At 37.5% G+C, this 23,748-nt stretch overlaps 1 protein-coding gene across 1 annotated transcript; it reads right to left on the reverse strand.

Moving 5' to 3' along the window:
* Positions 1–20,109: 20,109 nt before the first annotated feature.
* On the reverse strand, positions 20,110–21,815 carry LOC137388320 (uncharacterized). Its single transcript, XM_068074805.1, has 5 exons — positions 21,768–21,815; positions 21,552–21,637; positions 20,716–21,061; positions 20,513–20,621; positions 20,110–20,429 (listed from the first exon to the last, which is right to left on the reverse strand). The coding sequence occupies exons 1-5, from the start codon at positions 21,813–21,815 to the stop codon at positions 20,110–20,112; spliced, it is 909 nt and encodes a 302-aa protein (XP_067930906.1).
* Positions 21,816–23,748: the final 1,933 nt, after the last annotated feature.

Genomic DNA, 23,748 nt, shown 5'->3' on the forward strand with positions numbered 1-23,748 from the left:
TGTGTGCGACTGTGTGAATGTATGTATTTATACACATACAGATACACACATGCATGTGTGTATCTGTATGTGTTTTGTGTGTGTGTCTGTGTTTACGCTTTTGTGTGTCTATGTATGTGTTCTGTTTGTATGTGTCTGTGTGTGTTTTTATGTGTATTTGTTTATATATCCATGTGTGGTTGCGTCTATGGGTCTGTCCGTGTGTGTGTCTGTTTATGCGTTAGACGCTCCTTAAATGTGTAGTTTTTGAAAAAATGGTTCTCCATGGGAAGAGTGTGGGTGTATGTTGGTTAAAGTCTATGTTTATGTGTGTCCGTATGTTCGTGTGTGTGACCGTTATTAGAACCACCATTATCATTCTTCAAACATATTTTTCAATTTTTGCAGATACCCGAAATTCAATTGGTCGAACTTTGTTCAATGGCAACAAGCTATCCAAATCCGTCAAGTGATTACTAAAATCTTGAAGTACAAGTGTTTAAAGTATAGAGAAAGCATAATACTATTATGCTTTATTATTCATCTTGAGGTGTTGAAAGATGATCTAAAAAAAGAATCAAGGAGATTGACCAACCAGAAGCTGAGATATAGCCAGCCAAACACAGGTCTACCAAAAAACAAAAGTGTTTTGGTAATCATCAATATATGACGTATGAAATCGACTTGTGTGTCATTGGTCTATTAAGCCAACTAATGCGCTCTCCTATAACAATCACAGCGTTTTAATTGGTTTAATCCCTGGCAGTATAGAACAATCAAATTGGGCCTAACAATCATCGCTCCTAGAATTCCGAACCAGTCCCTCTGACGTGTAGATTAGTTTTAGCATAAAATAATTACACGCATCTATTATTTCGCAACATTTCGCTATCTTGCTAGTTCAGCTCAGTTTTGTTGTTCTCCTACTTAGCTTCCCTATTCAGACTCATCTTTAGCGTTGTTCAGATTTTTTAACTATAGCTAATAAATAGAATCAATCATCAATCTCGGTTATCATTTGGAATTTTCTACAAATTATATTAGTTACATCATTTATTTTATACGCAGTTATATTATTATTTTGTATAATATGCATTATGAATATTATATAAATCATAAAAAATAATCATAGATAAGATAATAGATCAATAGAAAAATCAAAGCAAAAGTTATCGTTTTCTTTTCTTATAGCAAGAGCAGCACGGTCAAGTTAGTCTTTTTAAGATTACGGCTGTAGTGAACTTCCAGTCTGTTAATAGTGACGATAATCATGAAAATCAACTGAATGCTGCAGTAGATACACAGTAGAAAAATGATGAAGGAACAAAAAGTCCCATTCCTATTTCTTATTGTAAACAAACTGCAATCGCGGATATCGCATATATACTATACACGCGCCGTTCGTTGAACAGATGATCTTCAGAGCATATCCGTAGAGATCGAGTTAAAATTTGAAGCACAATAGTCAAAATCTGCTCTTCTGCTTTAAAAAATCATGGCGAGGGGTTGTGGGCAAATGCCTTTACCACACAATGTTTGGATGATTTTCCTGAGAAACCAGAGCTAGTATGTAAATTATTTACTATCGCGAGAAGCGTTTCACATCTCGTAGCCAAAACAATCACTATACCTAACGGCGGTAAGGGTGCGCGACTCCGACACATGAACATGATACCCGAAATTCAATTGGTCGAACTTTGTTCAATGGCAACAAGCTATCCAAATCCGTCAAATGATTACTAAAATCTTGAAGTACAAGTGTTTGATCTAAAAGTTGAAAGTACATTCAAAAATATCAAACTACTACTTTTTAAGACCGCTATCAAGCTGATATTTGCAAACTTTTGATAGAACAGCTTGTGATAGATGAATCGATCAAATACATTGCTGTTGTTACAAATTTTTTGATACATTTGCTTGTGTGCGTGTACATGCCTGTATGCATGCGCGCGTGTGTCTGAGCGCCTGTGTGCATTTGTCATGGATTTGTGTATGCATGTGCTTCATTTTTTATTTATGTGTACGGTATGTGTGTACACGGGTGTGTTCATTTGCTTTTTTACTGTATGTGTTGTTGCTTTACGTTTTTGTTTGTGCGCGTACATGTGTGTGGTGTGTTGGTGTGTGTGTGCATATGCCTGTGTACATGCCTGTGTGCGGAATTCCGTCGTGGATTTGCGCAAGAATTGCGTATGATTGTGCTTCACTGTTTATTTCTGTGCTGTGTTGACTCAAGGTATTTCAATAAAAAAGGAATAGCTCTTGTTCTGTAAATGTCCTTTACAGAAATATGTTGTGTCATGAGTTTTATATCATTCGTTGAATAAAGAACAAGTTTTGCCTACTATGAACTATAAAGATTATGTTTATGTGGATTCTGATGCTTACAATTGATCACATTTATGCATACTTTGAGGGTTGTTGATGCTTAAAAGGTCAAGAGCTTTGGGGCGCTGCCCCACACCTCGTTGGGGTCTAAACCGCTCCCAAACCCCCTGGTGCTCATAACTAGTCGCCTAACATTTGCAGCCCCAACTTGCAACCAGGGAATAAAGGCCTGCGTCATAGCAACCGATATCAAGAAGTTGTGATATTTATTTAGATTTTTGTACTTATATGCAAAAACATATGCTGAATTTAAAAATCTAAACATATTTTAGTTGATTGTCATAGAAATAGCTGTATATCTATAAGAAAACGTAGGCCTATTAATTAATTTTGCAGATATTAAAAACGGCTTGGCAGTACCACAGTATTGGGCACAGTCGTAGTATCATCAACAAGTTCTTTAGAAAAATAATATCAGTAACATATTGCCTAACATCGATCACTACATACTTCAATCTTGTAAATTCGAATGATTATTCTTATAATTAAATATTATAATTCTCTTAAAAAATCGAATAACCATTCTTATAATTAAATATTGTTATAATCTTATAACAATCATCAGAAAAATATCATCATTTCCGTTACTTTCACTGCTTTGGACATCAGTTGGAATACCAAAGTACCCATTATAAGTGCTCAAAAAGTCAGTTACATTGAAATCGGCAACAAAGAAACGAATACTTTTCTGTACTTTTATGTTAATTACAGAAACCTTTGGCAAATGGAAAATGACGCAGACTGGTGAAATGTGCACGTTTTTCTCGCGAAATGCACACGACTTAATGGTTCTTCTCTCTGTAGCGCGGCCTTATTCGCGTTTTATTGGCCAGTCCTAATTTTGATTAAAAAGGCATATCAAGTATTTATGGCGATTTTAGGCCAAATTAATTGGTCCATTTGTGTGTAATAGGCCATTTGTGTGTAATCCAATCAGAAGGGATAGTTTTAGGACATTGTCTACAAATTTCGAAGACTTTGTAACATATTTAAATAGGTTTATATGTGTTTTGTATTGTTGTTATACTTGAACGACTCCATAGAAAAATGGTTAAATTAGTTGGGGAGATTTGGGCACAAGGGTTTGGACGGCCGTTCAGGAATAATTTTCGTGAGTTCATTACTAGTCCATACTACCGCCTCTGTAAGGTCGATATGGACTATTTTAAACTGGTATCAGCCGCTTCAATCAGTTTAGTAAATCCCTCAATAAAGGGAGACAAATTAAGTTATATAATGTGATGACATTTATTCGAAAGAGTAGCTTCAGGACCTACACAATAATAAGTCATTATAGGCTGCGATGTAGTTTTTCATAATAATGATTTGCTGTAGCTAAGCCAGTACACTCAAATAAAGTCTACAAAATTTTTCAATATGAGACTTGATAAATTCATTCAACTATTTGCAAGTGATTCTCTTAATTTCTTAGTGTCACAAGTATTGACATTCTGCTTGTATCAAACTTTCATAGCTTTCAATATTGAGTCAGAGTGTTATGGAACTTGATAATTAACTTTGTTAAAATATAACTTGATCTAGTACATTTAAACTGAAATTGTATTATTTTATTTTAGAACTTCCTGAACCCTATTAAAAGAAAGAGGGCAGCTCTTCCTTTATAACATCTGCGTTAGCAATAACCTGGCCGCTGCCTGTTGCCCTTAAATTTATGGTAGATGTTGTTCATCTACGTAGCTACTTTGAGGGAAGCAGAGCCCAAAACTCTAACGAGGCCAGTGGCAGAGGAGTGGATGACCAATTCTATGTCTTCGTTTAATCCCTTTCACCCAACCGTCACCACGATCAGTACAAAAGCAATCACCATCACATCCGTCTTCACCATCAAAATCATCCCTTCCATTTCCATCATCCACACCCTCCTTACAAGCACCCCTTCTCCCATAATTGCCACTCTCCAGCCCCAACAGGAACAGTGAAAAACTTTTAATTCGCTGTGCCGCTGTAGGAGTGGCGGTGCCGGCATTCAAACTATACAAAAAGTTCTAACGCCAAAATATCTATACCGTTGTAGGCACTGCTGGCATTGCTACAACACCACATCATTGCTACCAGGTGATTCTGTCATTACCACTCATATAACCCACTACTAGCAATCATTATTTCTACTGACACCACAAGCATCACCACCACCCAATCACCTCAATCACAACGATCCTCTTCGATGAAATCACCATCACTATCACCGTCATCATCAACACAACGATCTTCCGATTTACCGCTATCACCACAACAACTCTCACAACCTCCACCTTTGCTGTCACAATCACCATAATCTTCAATACCATAATCTGTAACTCCATTACTTCCGCAACTACAAACAGTGCAACAGTCACTAACTCATCCTCACCGCAACTTCATCTTTACCACAATCACCTCATCACCACCATCACAATTGCCATCTCTACCACCAACACTATCTCTCATCAATCATCAACACTACACATATCAACTCACTGCCTAGCCCGCCACCCGCTGCCACTCAACCTCCAACCCACTGTCACTCAAAGAAAGCCTATATCCCCTATCCCACCATCCACCAACAAACACCACAAGACAGTACCTCAGCCCAGGTTAAAGTGAGTATTGATTGTCATTATGATAGATGTAAACTTGTTAGATGATTCTTGACAAGTCATGGCAGTTGGTTACTGACAGTTTAAAGTTTGCTGATATTTGATGCTATTTAGTTTCTACTCGGTTAATGCCTGGCGTTGCACTAGCAATAAAATAACTAACTAACAATTTTAAGTAACTTAAACTCGTAACATAAGTTAGTTTCAATCTTTATTATAATAATAGCCATGTCTGTAGCCAACTCAATATTTGTTCCATTACACACAGCATAGGTAAGAAGATGCATATATTTCAAAGCATGATTCACTGAAGTAAAAAATGCTGAATTTCTATTGACTTTTTTCAACTAAAAACTTATGAATCAATACAGTTTGAATACCGTGTCATTTGACAAGCCATAATTTTTATGTAATAATTGTTGTCACTGAGTTTTTGCCAGAATAACAGTTTATCCTGTTTATGCTATGAATAGTATTACTGTATCACATCTGCTTATCGAATTCAAGGATAGAAAAATAGTTATAATCTTCTGAATGCTGCATCTCTTTTATTATTTTCTATCTGAGAGTAGTTGAAGGTGCTGCTATAGTCTGAGAGTGGTAGAATGATGAGACTACTCTATGTAGATGGGTGAAGGGTTAGACTACAAACTAAAGTAGATTTAAAACTTAAGCTGATATTTAAGATCCTTGCTGGTTAAAATCTTACTTATATAGTGGGCCATAATGATTGGACCATTTGAAATAAAACATTATTTGTTATTAATTATTAGTTCCTTTAGTGTATATTAGATTAATTCTTGTCATACACACATCAATAAAACACTAGAGATGTTCTACACACGAATATTATTAAATATCAAAGTGTATTCGTTTGTGCGTATCTGCACATTATTAAAAATTCCAATAAAATTTTGTTTATGCTCATGGTAAAAATTGACCGAATTTAATGCAGTTTTGAAGCATATTAATACAAGTAGTTATTCGCGAGTAAATTGGTGCCCCTTTGAAGTATTACTAGCATCTTAATAGCTGTACTGCCCTTATTATCATCACAGGATAGGATACAATGGGTGCTCAGTAAATATATTATAATTCTTGAGAAAGTTTTTGATGGCGAACAGGCCATACAAGCTGCTTTTTAAATATTGATTGTATGTCCGGTCTGAAAAAGTAAAAAAAATAAGTTCATGCAATGAATGGTAATATCCAGGTGTGTTACTCACTAATATCCATGCGAGTCACTCACTAATATCCAAGCATGTCACTTGCTAATACCAGGCATGTCAGTTGCTAGTATCCAGGCATGTCACTTGTTAATATTTAGCCATAATACTTGCTGATATCTAAACATGTCACTTACTAATATCTCAGCATGTCAATTGCTATTATCCAGGCCTGTCTCTTGCTAACATCCTGACTTGTCTGTTGCTAACAACCTGGCATGTCTGTTGCTAATAATCATCCAGGCGTGTCTGTTGCTAATAATTATCCAGGCATGTCAGTTGCTAATATCTAGGCATGTCATGTGCTAATATCCAAGCATGTCAGTTGCTAATATCCCAGCATGTCTGCTGCTAATATCCAGGCGTCTTAGTTGCTAATATTCAGGCATGTCTGTTGCTAACATCCAGATATGTTGAACAGCCCTGATTATCAATCACAGGAAAAGATAAAATTGGTGCTTACTAAGTAAATTATATTCTTTGAGAATAATTTTGATGGCAAACAGAGTGACAATAAAGGTTGTTTCTCAAATACGTATAGTATGTATGGTCTGAGATAGTGATAAAAGTGAGTTCATGCCATAAATAATAACACAAAAAATTACTTGGTCCTCACATTAACCTGATAATCACTGTAGCTGTACAGGCTAATATCCAGGCGTGTCAGTTGCTAATACCCAGTCCAGTCACTTGCTAATATCCAGGCATGCCAATTGCTAATATCTGGGCATGACAGTTGTTAATATCCAGGCATGTCAGTTGCTAACATCCAGGCATGTCAGTTGCTAATATTCAGGTGTGTCAGTTGCTAATATCCAGGCATGTCAATTGCTAATATCTGGGCATGACAGTTGCTAATATCAAGGCATGCCAGTTGCTAACATCCAGACATGTCACTTGCTTATATCCAGGCATGTCAATTGCTAATATCTGGGCATGACAGTTGCTAATATCCAGGCATTTCAGTTGCTAACATCCAGGCATGTCACTTGCTTATATCCAGGCATGTCAATTGCTAATATCTGGGCATGACAGTTGCTAATATCAAGGCATGCCAGTTGCTAACATCCAGGCATGTCACTTGCTTATATCCAGGCATGTCAATTGCTAATATCTTGGCATGACAGTTGCTAATATCCAGCCATGTCTTTTGCTAATATTCAGGCATGTAATGTTTCACTTTGCAGACCCCTCGTAAACAAATTGCTAAATATATATTTCTTTGCTCTCGGAATTGCCTCCCCTCAAGTGAAAACCAAGAGGACATCAGTCTATTCGCGCCAAGTACTGCACAGAACCAAATATATTCTACCCAGTATTCAGAACAACAATGCTGCTGAGTTGGCATCTACACCTATACCTAGCTTTAAAGATGTTGAGAGGCCTCTCCGGATGCCTTCAGCTCCATCAGGTATTGTTCTCTCCTGGCACTATTGTATTCCTCTTCTATTTCCTGCTGGTCATGCAATTTTAATTTCTGTAATTTGGTTTTGAATACAATTAGAAACTAGCATATCTTTAAAATCTGACCAGAAACCAAAATGACGTGATAACTTGCTGTTAATTTTAAAAAGGAAATGAACATTTTTAAGTACATATATGTCACTAAACATCGCACTGCTTCAATAAAATTGGCAAATACATGCTTATATAAGTCAAGAGACAGTACTGTTTGTGTAAACTACTACATTGATACTCTCTGGTACCATAGCAATACTATTAACATACTGCTTTCTGTGCACTGCAGGAATGGAGTGTTATCAATATAACAGTATTATGTGTTCCTGTGTATGCGCAGCAAAAGCACTCTGTCACTCAAATGCATGTTTGTAGAAGTACTGTGTTACCATTGTGCCAGGGGTGTGATATTGTTGTTGTCACTATGCATAATTGTGGGAATGTTATCCTACTACTGTATATGTACTAATAAAATCTTGTGGTACCTCTGAGCATATACTCTAGAAGTATAATGTACATGCTGTGAGAATAGCAAAAACCACAGGGATTGTTCTGTGGAAATACTATGTTACAATTGTACAATACTGTGAGATTACGATATTATTTATATGCATGCATTGTAAAATTGTGATGTTGCCGCTGTTCATACACTGTTTAGTAGTACTTTGCCTCTGTGCATGCACTGGTAAAGTACTAATTTCCCAGCATATGCACTGTTAGAATATGGTGTGGCCAGTGTATCACACTGTGGTCGTACTATGTTGGCACTGCATATGTAATGTTGCAGTACTACGTTGTCACTGTGAGTGCACTGCTAGAGTACTGAGTTTTCCAGGGAGGGTATGTGATGCAATCTTTGTGATTTTAAGTGTCATAGCTGGTCAGTTTGAAGCTAAAATGTCTTATTGTTAAATTGACAGGTGGGTATAAAATTAGAGGCCACTTTAGTGCATCTTCCTAAAGATCTTTTTTTGCAATCTCAGTTTGCAAAAAGAGCCAAGAACATTTTCTACAGGTGACCCAAACATCAGGGTCTCATGTCAGAGTGACCATCGCTAACCAGTATCGATGCCTGGTTGTCTTGCAAGAGCAGCTCCTAGAATGCTCAGGATCCTTACATTGCAAATATTGACACTAAAATTTTCTTTCCCAAAGCAATGGCAAGGAAACCGCTAATATTTTTCTCAGTTATCTCCTCACTGTAAGTTGTCTCCTCTCTGCAAAATGTCCTATTGTAATACAATCATGTAGATGAACAAATCAAATATGTTGCAGTGATTGTTACATATATGTTGCCATGTTTGTGTGTGTGTGTGCGTGCGTGCGTATGTGTGTGTGCATGTGTGTGTACATCTATGCGTGTATACGCGTGTCACTATGTGTGTGTATTTGTTGGTGTGGGTGTGGCTGTTTTGGTGTCCATATGTGTGTGTCGCTGTCTGTGTGTCGGCGTCTGTGCGTCGCCGACTGTGTGTCGCTGTCAGTGTATGTGTCGCTGTCCATCTGTTTGCGAGTTTGTGTGTGCGGTGGTGCATGTGTGTGTGTGTACATGTGTGTGTGTCTGTGTGTGTGTGTCTGTGTTTATGTTGTGAGCAAGTAAATTAATGTGTCTATCTGTGTGACTATTATTAGAAATACCGTTATCGCTTAGCAAACATTTTTTCAAAAGTTTCAAATACGCGAGATTTATTTTGGGTTAACTTGTAGTCATTGGGGTTAACTTTGCTCAATCACAACGAGATTTTCAAGTCTGTCAAGAGGTAACCATAACTTTCAAAGGCAATTCTTCAACTTGAAAGTTAAAGGTACATTTTAAACTATTAAGCTGGTACTATGCAAGACCGTTATAATGCTGCTGCGGTGAACTTTGATAGAACAGTTTGCAATAGATGATTGGTTCCACCACATTGCCGTTATTCTTACATATCTGCTGACATGTCTATGTTTGTGTGTGTGTCTCTGTGCGTGTTTGTCCGTGTGTTGGTGCGTTAGACATTCTTTAAAAGTTGAGGTATCAATATTTTGATTCTTGTTGAAAATAACGGGTGTATATATGTGCGCTTGTGCGTGACTGTGTGTGCATATCTTGTTGTATGCGTTTGTTGTGTGTATGTTAGATTCTGTGTTTATGTACACGTGTTCGTTGTGTGTGTGTATGTCTGTGTGGCCATAATTTGAATTGTCATAAAAGCTCTGAAAAAATTGTTCCAAATGTTGCAGTTACGCGAGATTCAATGGAGTGAACTTGGTTTTAGAAACTACTTTTAAGACTATTAAACTACTACCATGTAGGACCAATATCAAGCTGCTACTGCAAACTTGAATGAACAGTTTTGCGATATATGAATGAATCAAATACGTTGTTGTTTTTGTTCCAGACCTGTTGAAATATATTTGTGTGTGATTTCATTTGTTTGGGTCTGTTCATGTTGTTGCTGGTGTGTGTGTGCGTGCGTGGTGTGTGTGTGTGTGAGAGCGTGCGCGTGTGTGTGTGGCTATAATTTGAATTATCATGATAGCTCTGCAAAAACTATGTGTGTGCTTGTTGGTGTCTGCCTGTGTGTGTGCATGTTGGTGCCTGGCTGTATGTGTGTGTGCTTGTTGATGTCTGGCTGTAGTTGTGTGCACTTGTTAGTGTCTGGCTGTAGTTGTGTGCAATTGTTGATGTCTGGCTGTGTGAGTGTGTTGCCGCACGCACGCTTGTTGGTGTCTGGCAGTGTATTTCTGTCTTTTTTGTGTGCCTGTATGTGTATACATTTGTTTGTTTGAGCATGTATATGTGTGTGTGTCTGTGCAAGTTGTGTTCATCTGAATGTGTCTCTGTGTTTATGGGTGTGGGTCTCCGCTGCTATTATCACGTTTATTAATGTGTTTCTGTCTGTGTCTGCGTGACTATCATTAAAATCATTGACAACATAACCCAGGGTCTTGAGTACTTTCATGGTATTGAAAATGTTGTCGGAAGATATCTCTTTAAATTTAGCCTAATATAACGAAGCAATTTAAACTTTTGTTTCAGAACTACTAACCTAAAAACAAACAATTTTTGTGTAAGTTTTGCTAATAACTGCCTGAGTAAGAAAACAGGTAATTGCTTATGTTTATGATGTTATAGCCAGTTCAGATTTATATTTTTTGTGATTATTCAGATAATTAAAGTAGCAAGAGTGACTGGTAGTGGTGAAAGTAATAGTTTTATAAGAGCAAAGAACATTGTGAAGGATCGTCTTAGCTTCGTACTGATCATCGCACAAAGTATATATACATTGGATTTTTTGCATAGAAGGGTTAGTTAAAATGTTGGCAAAATAAATTATGTTACAAAAATGTTCTGGATAGTGTTTGAAACTGAAAAAAATATTGTATACATATCGTGAAGCAATATCGGCAACTTTTGTTAAAATGGCTGGCACTAAGTCGATAGCTCAATTTGTACATCTATGGCAGTGAAAGGGTTAAGACTATCAAACTGCTACTATGTAAGACCGCTGTCAAGCTGCTACTGTGTACTTTCAATATAGCATTTTGCGAATGATGAATGAATCAAATCTATTGCACTTACTGGTACATAATTATCTGGGTAGATAAGTGTGTCTGGGTTCATGCGTGTTGGTGGGATTTTGTGTGTGTGGAAGCGTGTGTATGCGCACGGCTGTCTGTGCGTGACTGTTATTTTGTGTGACTGTGTGTGTGTGTGTGTGTGACTGTGTGCATGCAAGTTTGTCTCTATTTATTGACTGAGTGTGTTTCTATGTTTCTTTCTGAGTGCGAATCTGTGTGTGTGCCAGTGTTTGTGTATCTGTGTGTTTGGTGTATCTGCGTGTTTGTGTATCCGCGTGTTTGTGTATCTGCGCGTTTGTGTATCTATGTGGTTGTGTTTCTATGTGATTGTGTATCCGTGTGTTTGTGTACCTATGCGTTTGTGTATCTATGTGTTTGTGTATCTATGTGTCTGTGTATCTTGGTTTGTGTGCATGTATTTGTCCATGCGTGTGTTTGTGTGTTAGGTATTTTTTAAAGTATAGGTTTCGTAATCGTGAGTTTTGATGAAAAGATTGATCTAGTTATCTTCATGTATGTATGAATGCAATGTGTGTGAGCATGTGTGTTTCTTTGTGTATGTGTGCTGAGTGTGTGTTCACATGCGTTTCACTGTTTACTTTTGTATTTCCGGTGTGTTGTTTTGTGTCGTTGTTTGTTGCTATGTGAGTTTGTGTAAATGTGTGTGATTGTTTTTGAGTCGCTTTGTATTGGTGTTTTTGGTTTTGTCTTTGTGTGCTTAGGTGCATGTGTTAGAACTCAGAAAAATGCATACACAAGTGTCTTTGCATGCGTGTTTTTGTGTGTGCATGCGTGTGTGTCTTTTTGGTTTTACAGTGTTTAAGTTTGTCTGTGTTTGGGTGCCTGTATGTGTGCATTGGGTCCGTTTGTCTGTCTTTGTGTGCGTCTTCAAGACAAGCAGGCATGCGTATGTTTGTCTGAGTCTTAGCATGTATGTGCGTTTGTGTGTTTAAATTTCGGTATGTGTATCTGTGGGTAATTGTGTGGCTGGGTGTGGTGTGTTTACTGTGCATGTGTCGGTGTCTGTTTGTATGTTTGCACGCGCGTTTGTGTTTGTGTATACATATGTGTGTGCGCTCGCTTGTTGGTATCTGGCTGTGTGTGCTGGTTGGTGTCCGGCTGTGTGTGTGCTTGTTGGTGTCTGGCTGTGTGTGTATGTGTGTGTGCTGGTTGGTGTTTGGCTGTGGAGTTTTCTTTTTTTTTGCTTGTGTGCCTGTATGTGTATGGATTTTGCTTGTGTTTGCATGTATATGTGTGTGTCTGTGCGGGCTGTGTGCATCTGAATGTGTGTCTGTGTTTATGTATGTGTGTCTTCGCTGTTATTAATTACTTTATGAATGTTTGTCTGTTTGTGTCTGCATGACTATCACTAGAATTGTCATCATTTTTCTTCAAACCTTGTTCGAAATGTTGCAGATATGCCAGATTTAATTGGGTAAACTTTGTTCAATCACAACAAGGTTTTCAAGTCAGTCAAGAGGTTACCATAATCTTCAAAGACAAGGTTTTAACTTGTCCTTGAAGATTATGGTAACTTCTTGACCTTATGAATCCTACTGGACAAGTTTTGAACTTGTCCGGTAAACGCATAAATGCATTTTATATGGTCCAGTGCCGTAGACGCATCATTGAGACTTCCCCAGCAATTGCGTAGTAACTTCATTTCATTATTCGTTGACAACATAACCCACGGTCTTTAGGACTTTCCTTATATTGAATACGTTGTCCGAAGATATCTCTATAAACTTAGCCTAAAATAACAAAGCAATTTAAACTTTTGTTTTGAGATTTACGAACTTAAAAACAAACAATTTTTGTTAAGTTTTGTAAATTACCGCACGAGTTAGAAAACAGGTAATTGCTTATGTTTAGGATATCATAGCCAAATTTAGATTTAGGTTTTCGTGATTATACCAATAATTAAAGTAGCAACAGTGACTGGTAGTGGTGAAATTAATAGTCTTGTAAGAGTAAAAAAAAATTGTCGTGGATCGTCTTAGCTTCGTAGTGATCGCTTCACATAGCTTTATCATCTCACGAAGTACATGTATATATACAATGATTTTTTTGCTTAGCAGTGTTAGTTGAAATGTTGGCGAAATAAAATATGTTACAAAAATGTTTTAGATAGAGTTTGAAATTGGAAAAATATTGTATACATATCATGAAGCAATATCCACAATTTTCGGTAAATTTGCTGGCAATAGGCCGATAGCTAAATGTTTTCCTGGATGGCAGTGAAAGGGTTAAAGGTTGACTTGCAACAAAATTCACATTACAGTTATTTGGTGTCAAAAGATTCGCCATGTCTTACTCTATTGTGTTGTAGGCGCCAAATATGTGGGAATGTGATTAAAAGCTCGTAAAAGCTCAAAAACGAACAAAAAATCGCAGCCTCACGAGACCGCCCTAGTTTGGATTCGTTTTCCAAAACGGCTAAAATGTGACGTATGTGTGCTAAAACGGCTAAAATTTGTGCGAGATAGTTTATGTTTACACTTTCATGCATCCTTATTCGTCGAAATTTTTTCACAAATATACTTCACGCTTGCAATAAAAACCATGTCTATTGTTCTTACGCGTCTATTTCATTGGCATCGTAATGCTGCAACTTTGAGCACTGATATCTCAAAACGTAGCATAAAAATATGTTTAATTTTTTAAACTTAGCTTGAACGATTGCATATCATCCTCTAATAAAAATGATGAGCCTTTTGGTCCGCTATGATGGTCGAAAAATGCTGTAGAAATTGTTCGCGCCATATGGCGAGAATTGTAAGTCGCGTGATCAGATAATGTTAGTTTCAGTTCAAGTTTGATCTGTCGCAAATAGCAGACACGCTTTCTCGTATTAAACTTCAATTCGTCATAATGTCTAACGCGCCACGTCGTGTTTGTGCAGCTGCCAACTGCCAAGCTGAAAAGCACCTTTTTTCTTGGCCAAGAGCAGAGAATAGATCAGACCTTCACCGGGCGTGGTGCAACTGGGTGAAGCTGGATGTTACAAACTTTATTTATTCGCCTGCTCACTCTTACCTTAGTTTCCGCCATTTCAAAGACGACATGTTTTCTAACCTGTTTGCATACTCCACATGTCACCAAAGCATGTGAGTAATTTATTTTATGAACTACTTGTATTAGTAGTAGTAACTCAGGATATTTTCTAGTATTCTCCTAATACTACTGTATTAATCCATATTTAATATTACAATATTAATGTCATTTAATTGTAATATGATATTATTAGTATTTTATCATTTTAATTACGCATATTATTCTTATTATAATAACAAAAATAATTCATACTGCATATCTATCTGTAAAACGTAAAATATTAATCTACAATTGATAAAATAATGTTATAAGTTTCACGATTAATTTCGCCGAATTTCTTAACCCCACTCACTTATAGATATGTTATATAAAATACTTATTGTCATTTTCTGGCATCATCGTTAATAGCATCTTAATATTAGTATCATTCACACATCTTACAGTGGTTGTCACCTACATTTATTTAGTTTGAAGCTCGATCGAACTAAGGCAGTTCCATCCATTCGTTTCCGGAGTGAGGAAAGATCCCGTGTCGTCCTGACACCTCGGAAGAGAAAGTTGGAGGATGCTGCAATGACTAAGAGGGACCACCGCACTGTGCTGCGCCAGGCATTGACCGAGTACAGGGAGTACGATGATACGTATGTTTATATGTTATTAACAATGCAAGTTCACTATTGACTTATTCAAATATTCATATCCCTGAGACGAGCTTTTGCTAAGATATTCCTCAGTTGTCAGTTTGTAGTGAATCCGATCTTTTCGTCATACATGTTTAATCTTTTCGAACCATTTAATTCCGTCATTTACAATATATTACACGAGACATTTGCAGAGATCCTTCACTTACCGGTATGTTATTTGTGTAGTTGCAGACCTACTGCTGCGGCTACTGCTGTCCAACCATGCCAGTCAATTCCTCCACCAGGGAGAAAGTTGCCTCTGCCAGTGCTGATTGTGGCTAACCACAAAGTGTCGCAAGGTGTGTTTAATGGGTGATAGACCCAGTTAGTTGTTCATCCCATTGGTGCTGTTGGTTTTTGTTCTTGTGTTGGTTTGTTTTGGTTTAGACATGACAATTTATAGATGCGTCATACATGAAGCTCATTATCGCTATGACACGCCAATTGTTTCATCAGTTTATATTCTTCCGGTCGTTTGATGGTTATTGGTGAGCTATTGATTGTTTGTTCTATCGGACTATTTGACTAATGATAATTTGATTGGCACAAGGTCTCCCTTATTGTATCGGTAATGGAGTTTCAAATTTTTTTTAATCAGGTACTAACACGGATCGAAATGTTCGGTCCCACTTTCAAAGTAAGGGGGTGCAAGCAGACTTTCCTTACCCTCAGCTTAAAAGGGGTTGTAAACTATTATACTATAGGCTAATTTTTGATTAGGAAAATGGTGCAAGGAATTATAGTGATCTCTGATAGATTGGTAAACGTCCGCTTGACTTTTAAAGTTTTCTATTCATTAACTTCTAATTTTAATATATTTAATCCTATAGTAGTTCGTAGTTCATTCGAAGCTAATACATCAGGTCGATGTTATCCAACAGTATATCAGTGCAGCACTAGATTTAAATATTAAAATTGTTAATGTTGTCATTCGAGAAAAATCTGTAAATATTTTTTTCGCAATATTGAGGCGATAATTATCATCATTAAAATCATACATAATAATATTCGTTCTATCACTCTCAAGCTAAAACTTTTACTACTAGCTAGCTTGGCACATAAGAGCTGGCTAGTGGCTGTGCTTACTTGCTGGGAGGTTTGATTCTGTTGAGGATCTTCTTCAGATGGAGTGTCAGGCTCGAAACGCCAGGGTCTTAAAGATGTAGTTGCGTCAAAAATGAAATTAGGACCCATAAAAGGCTAAAACATCAGCTACAATTTGATGCCATTTTTGTCTTTGTAGACCAACCCTGTCCAGAGATATATGCGTTTGAATGAGGCCCTCTTTTAAAAAGCTCACGTTCCAGCGGGTGCCAATTTCGTGACGTAACAAGTTTGTTTTCTGAAACGAAACCACGAGCGATAAATATGAGGTCGCTTCGTTAGCCAATCACGAGCGCGAAATTTTTATATAGGCCGTAATAAATGTTATCACTCGTAAAACGGGTTGTCTGTGATCTCGAAGATTCTCATTCGATTGAGAATTCTCACCGTTACTGGTTCAGCGCTTTTCACCAATTACTACATACAAGTTATAGTTTTAAAATGGCTTCATGTTCGAGCGACTGCGACTCAGAGTTATCTGAGCAACCTTTAGTCAAAGATTGGAGCAGGCAGCCTATGGTGAAAGCTGACAGGCGTCAGCAGCGTTTTGCTGTAGAGAAAGACAGAATGGAGGTAAATTAACTTAGAGTCTTCTATACCTAAGTAAATGTAATTTTTATAGTCATAAATACATATACTAATTAATAAAATGATAATTCTTTGCTATCTCCAATCATCGTTTTATAGCTCATCTGCCGTTTTACCTAGCTTTAATATTTTTTTTCGAATCATTGGTAAATTAGAGTCATGATTACAAATTATTTTCACTCGTAGGAAGTGGGTAAAATCGGTGGATCATTGCTCATCATTAACTACCAAAAGCAAAGCTTCGAATTGCTGGTTTTGTATTTATATATTTTACATACCTATATTTTTGTTAAACGTTTACTCATATCGTGATTTTAGATTAGCAATCTAATTGACTCCCAAATTGAAACCTTACCGTAAATACACCTTAGAACGACATCAATGAATGCGTGTAATCATTACGTTTGTTTTATTGATTACAGGATGTTTACATGGCACCACCAGTTCAGCAGTGGTGCAAGTGTGAGAATTGCCATGCGTGGAGTAAAAAAGAAATGAACATATGCTGCACAAATCACGACATGTGGCATTCCATTCCGCAAACTGGTATCAAATGCGTTACCGAAGCTGACGAAATAAAAGATCTAATAAAGCCAGGTCCATTGAGAGTGGCTTATTATAACTACTGCCACTACCATGGTAAGCTTATGAGGTTTGTAGCTGCTATTTTTACTGCTTACTTCAAGTAAGTTATCAAGATACTGTAAAAGTATGATATTTTGTTAGTGCCCAAGTATCCAGATGCGGAGAGCCTGGTACCATCTGAAAGACTGAAAGACTGCGACATCTACAACATGGTTTGTAGGCAGAGGAGATTATGCGCGTATAGATCTATGGTATTCTGGACATATCCAACAGGACTTAGGAGGGGAGAGCGACGACCACTACCAGCCTGCGTGTATAACATGGTGCGAGCTGCATACCCTGGCACTGAAGATGAGGATGAATACGCAGATATGGCGCATACAGAATTTAAATTTACTGCAGTGATGTGATTTTTATATACTTTATTTTACAAATATACTATAAAGATATAATTTCTATTTAATATAAATCAATATATTTATACACTTAAACTTTGTAGGCAATGTATAATATATACAAAAATAAAAAAGTAAAAGACAATGAATGCAAACGGCGAACAGCAAAATAAATGTAGCAAATAGAGTTGAACAACGAACAGAGAAAATTCACAGGAATACAGTCAGACAATGGAAAAAATGTGGCTTGACAAACTTCTCGTCTCCTGTCTGGCTGCTTCCTCTTCCTCATCAACGAACCTGCAGCTATAATCATCAACAAAAGATAAATGACAAAAAAAATTAAACACTTCATTGTCTTGCCACATCTGCCAAAGTATTGTCTGGCAGACTGGCTTATGAATTATAATCAGCAGTATGATTAGCTATTACTGAGAGATTCGTGGAAAGCTCTATTCATCGCACAAAGTTAGAATCACCATGGTCATGAAATCTTGTCTTGCTGGCTCCCCATGAACAAAGCCATTGTTATATGCACTCTCGTACAAGCCTGCATAACCAAACCATTTTGAGCCACACCATCAATCGCAGAGTGGAAAGGTTGCTTTCCCGCGAATGGAAAAAAGGGAAACCCCTTGCCAGGTCAAATTAAATTTTAGTTTCTAATGCGGGTGAATTGACTTCAACAAAATTTTTATTACGTCTTACGTTCACTAATTTGGTCAACTCACAAAACAATTGCTTGTCTATTATCAACTAATCATATAAATGATCAGCAGAAAAATTTCTACAAATTCACACTAACAATGTCTAGATTATGATGAATACACGATGCAGTTAGTTTCACCACATTCGAATAGTTCTTTTTGAACATGCGGCTACTCAGCCTTAGCACGATGTCATTGTCTGCATCTTGCTAAGGTTCCTCCATCAGTGCCTTGAGCCGTTGACTGAGGTATCCTACTATATTTGAGGCTCAACGAAACACACAAGGCACATCAGAAGGCGTCCAACTTAGTACCGCGGCTGGCATCTACCTTGGCAAATCCCAGCGCTCGGCACTACGTCGATCTTTTTATAAATATTATATGATATAAATAATATATATAAATATATAATTATAATATACATAATTTATATACTATATATACTATACATATTATAATATATTTATATATTCTAATTTTGTAGGCATAATATATATAGCCTACAAAACAAAAGAAAATGAATGCAAACGGCGAACAACAAAATAAATGTAGCAGTTACAATACGAATAGAGAAAGATCACCGAAAGTAAATGGGATACAGACAGACATCGGAGGGAACGAGGCTTGACAAACTCCTGTCTGGCTGCTTCCTCTACTTCATAAATGGATCTGTAGCTAGGACCACTTAGAGATTGTACATCTCATGGTATATCTTCAGCAAATAACAAAATAAAAGAAATGTAACAAACAGAGTCGCAATAGGAACAGCTAAAAATCACAGGAATTAAATGGGATACAGATCCTTGGCCAGAACCAGCCATGTTATTACAAACACATGCTGCAGCCTGCAATGCACAGACTAAATCACACCAATAATTATGCAGTATGAACATATCACATAACAAACAGCCAAGCACCTACCTACATGGGGCTCTACGTAGTTGCCTTCTTCTTGCCACGAATAGCTCTCCGCTTGGCTAGCTCCAACTCTGCCAACGAAAGGTAATGTGGCTTGACATACACTCCTCGTTTCCTCTGTCTGGCTGCTTCCTCTACTTCATCAATGGACCTGTAGCTAGGACCAGTTGACGCTAGACTTGGAGGTTCTACATCATGCGGTATACCTTCGGCATCCACAATAGAAAGTCTCAGCTGATGGAATAGCTTGTTGAGATAATCTGTTGTGAATAAAAACAAAAAATTTCAAACCTAAACATCAGAAGTTTGAGCAGCATGTGGTAATGTAATGGCAACTTACCATATGTAGGCCTGGATCTTATATACCGCATACTGGGACGGAGCTTGGTTGCTTTAGACCTAGCGACAACCTTGACAGGGTTGCTGGTCTTATCTAGCATGACTGGTCTTTGGCAGTTTTCGTTGTGATGGAGGAGAGTTAGCTGTCCTCGGCTGAGCATTCCAGCAAAGGAGAAGCCTTCCCTCTTTGGAGCATTTCGGTTTAAAGAGCTGTGGAAACTTTCCAGTTCACTAGTAGAGACGGTGCTTGCTCGGTTTATAGCTGAGCTAAAATTGAAGATGGTATCCGAAAACAGCTGGATAAGGTCGGCATGAAGCTGGCGATCTAGATAGGCAACCTCAAGCTTGTTGCCTTCTTCATCAAACACGTCTTCTGCTTGTTCGTGTTGGCACTCTGGAAAAGTTTCATAGGTGTGAACATGTATATCACAAATGTGATTGACAGTGGAGCACCACCATTCTTTCCTGAGCTGGCCACTTTGAGTATGTGAAATCACATGGTACATGTGATTTATAACGGCGGGTATTCAGTCAAGAAGAATTCTGTAAGCAACCTTGGAGTTGGCAAGAGTTGTTAATCGCTTCCTCAAATTTTTGGTCAAGTGCCATGAGTCAAAAGTGTGAGAAACGGTGCTCCACTGAGTGGACATGTACTTCATGAGAGAGGAGTGTCTGTCAGTCGTCAACTCGGCTACGTGTAGATTTTTCTCCTCTAGGTAAGCTCGACACCTTTTTAGCCCCTCAAGTTCCATAGCAGGTGACGATGATGTTTCTGTACATTTTAGGAGCTCACATGCCACAATCTTGCTGGAAGAGTTATTCATCAAAGTGTAAAAACTGTATGTAGCTACAAGGAGACCCCGATATTGAAACATGCGGTCCACAGATCAAGTTTGCAAAGCATAAAAAGTTACACAACAAATACGGTACCTGAATGTCCAATGCTGTGAAAACAGGCATCGCCACTCACTCCGATGGATTTTTCCCTGTGCTCTTGATGAACCTCTTCCAGCATTTCAGCTGTCACACTTCTAACAGCCTGTTGTAAATCGCATCCCAAAACATGTAAACCTCACATCATAGAATACAATAAAGTTGATACAATTTTGAACTAGATTTAAGATAAAGCTTACCCCATGTAGATATGCCTTTTGATGCCTGTGGTAAGTATTTAACGTCGGCATTGCGATGTTTATCGCAGAGAAAAAGTCAAATACTTTTTTTGGCAGTGATGCTGTGAAGCATATGGCGGCACAAATAAGAATGTTGATGACTGGAAATCTGGAAACCTTGTCAGAGTTTGACCAAGTTCTCGTGTGGTTACAGGTGGAGCAACGAGTAATGTAGCGAATATACGCCCCACGTCTATCCACCAATTCCACAGCACTGGGACCCGCACACATAGGGCATACTTCAAGGAGTTTTTGAAGCTGGCTATGCTCCACAATATATTTTGGCTGTTTCTGCCAAGGTCGCTCCCTGTGAACGCCAACAAAACATTTTTAGTGAAGATCAGACAATACTTTAGTAATATAAAATCAAAAACTGGATTAAGCCTTCATTAGTGTATAAGGAAGAAAAATTGAAACCTTACAATATTTATATTGTAAGATTGAAATATTGTAAATATTTAAAATTTAGAAATATTTAAAAAATCAATCATTTTTACAGTTAATAAATAGTAAAAAATATAACAGCAGCTAGCAACTACAAAATATCTAGCAGAGTTCTACAGTTTGATTTGCGGCAATTAAGTGAAACACTTGAATGTAAAATAGCATTGTTAGGCAGGCATGAGAAAGCAGCAAGCGTATGACAAGGCAAGCCTATGTTTAGCTTCTTCAGGAAGCACACACATACTTACTGCAAGCAGGCTAAAATAAATATTGTTGTAAAGACAGTGAGTACATATAATCGATGAAATAATACGCATTATCAAATACGAACTAGCAGTTACTATATTTCTTACCCCTCAAAGCTTTCTTCTGAAACCTCGTCTTCCGTCTCACTGTTATCTGAATCTGGCACCCATTCTTCTTCATCCAAGGCTTTACCCTAAAAGAAGCATAGAAAATGAAGAAAAGTGCTATGGCATTTTAGGAAACTCATCTAAGTCTTTAACGTAAAAGAAGCATGAGAAAAGGAAAAATTGCTATGACATTTTATCAAAGTATTTGTAACTTACCAGATCTTCCTCTCGTTCCTGCATCTCATCACTAGTATCACTCTCCATAATTAGAGAAAAACGTTGTAACTGCTTAGATGTAGAAGGAATGGAGCTTGCTTCATCGACTACTGGCATTTTTCTTTTAGATGGAGGTGAGGCTGGAAGATCAGGCCTGTGAATAAATGTTTATAGACTCAATATATATTGTAAAAAAGAATCCCGTTCAACCATATGAAACAAGTTAACTGTACTCACTGTTTAGCATCGGTCTGGGTTGAAATCGACCGATACTTAGGACGGTGAAGACATTTCCGTAGCTGTACCCCTTTGTCAACCTTAGAGGACTTTCCAGGTCCAAAGGACTCGGCAGGCTGAGGATTACGAACTGGTATTTTCGATCGTGAATGAGAAAAAAAGGTTGCTGTCCTAGGCACTGCAGGAACACTGTAATATATAGACAAGAATTTTTTTTCCGTAAAACACGAGTTGTTTTATATTTTCAAATTGGAAGCTCATAACATAACTTGTGAAATTCAAAGATTCCTAGTACTGTGCATTATCACATCTTACACCACTTACACATCAGCAAGTAAGCCTCGCACCACTGCTCTGCGCTCTCTTGTAGGCAAAAGGGTAATTGGCTTCTGCTTCCTTGGGGTAGCAGCAGAATCAGCTTTAATGTGCAGGTTTCGTGTGGGAATTATATCCGAGTGCTTCTTTAACATGAGCCGGATATCTTCTCCTTGTTGGTACCTGTATTGGTGGTAGTTGCTGAAGCATTCCTCAGTAAAATGCCGGAAGCAAATTCTAGATATGGTTTTATATCGAAAATTTGCTACATGTTTCTTCACAAATGCTGTCCATTTGGCTCGCTGTACATCTGTTGATGTCCTTCCCCGAGGCCAAGCAAATAGATGTTTGGTCTCTTCACAATTAGCTGCGGCACAGGAGAGAGCCCAATGTCGACTTGAAGACATTTCACTGCTACAACGAAACATTGAAGTGGTTATGCAGACTATTCTTAACAAATAGAAAAATATCACAATATTCAAGTGTGTAACCTAATGTGACTTTGAAGAAAATGCTTAATATCCATAATATGGCCGAGATTTATGTTCGTACAAATACGTGGTGTGTCTACCTTATCTTAAAACTAAAAAGTTTAAAGATACGAAAAAGTGAAGTAAGTTGAATAACTACAGCTGTATAACCATGATTAATATTTCATACTTAAAGTATTTTCGTCAATTGAAATGGCAGATCGACTAGTAAACCAGTCGAATGAACTACAACAGCGTTCTGCAATTATGAACTAAAATGGTATGGCTAATGTTGTTTTAATTTATAGAGCAACAGATCAAAACAAATGAAAATACTAATTGACTTACTAAGCAAATAATGATTTGCCTTTTCATTTTAGTTTTTGTCACACACAACGAAAGTTGGAAATTGTGAGAAAAAGTTATTCATATAAATACGAAGGTGTGTCTATCTTATCTTAAAACGACAACGTTTAAAGATACGTAAAAGTGAACGAAGTTGAATAACTACAGTATAACCACGATTAATATTTCATACTTAAAGTATTTTCGTCAATTGAAATGACAGATTGACTAGTAAACCAGTCGAACTAACTACAACAGCGTTCTGCAACTATGAACTAAAATAGTATGGCTAATGTTGTTTTAATTTATAGAGCAACAAATCAAAACAAATGAAAATACTATTGACTTACTAAATAATGATTTGCCTTTTCACTTTAGTCTCTGTCAAACACAACGAAAGTTGGAATTTATGAGCAAAAGTTATTCGTATTTTCGCAATACCGGTACATCGGTAGTAGCTTGATCAGCTAGTAGTTTCACGTTCGAGTAGCAATTGAAAACTGCGCTGACACAGAGACCGTAATCAACTTAGTTCGCTTGACCTAATTACTGTAGACCGGTAGAATTGGTAGTCGGTACCCAAATGTTTACACAACATTTGGAGAAAGCGAGTA

The sequence above is a fragment of the Watersipora subatra genome, chromosome 2 (assembly GCF_963576615.1).
Source record: "Watersipora subatra chromosome 2, tzWatSuba1.1, whole genome shotgun sequence".
Classification (NCBI taxonomy): Eukaryota; Metazoa; Bryozoa; class Gymnolaemata; order Cheilostomatida; family Watersiporidae; genus Watersipora; species Watersipora subatra.

What these genes read in the sequence shown, in the direction of transcription:
- LOC137388320 (XM_068074805.1), bottom strand. Translation starts at nt 21,815, where the DNA reads ATGGAGAGTGATACTAGTGATGAGATGCAGGAACGAGAGGAAGATCTG. An exon ending in AAAAGGCATATCTACATGGG is followed by an intron (nt 20,622 to 20,715) that starts GTAAGCTTTATC and finishes GATTTACAACAG; the next exon opens with GCTGTTAGAAGTGTGACAGC. An exon ending in TCACAGCATTGGACATTCAG is followed by an intron (nt 20,430 to 20,512) that starts GTACCGTATTTG and finishes GTCTCCTTGTAG; the next exon opens with CTACATACAGTTTTTACACT.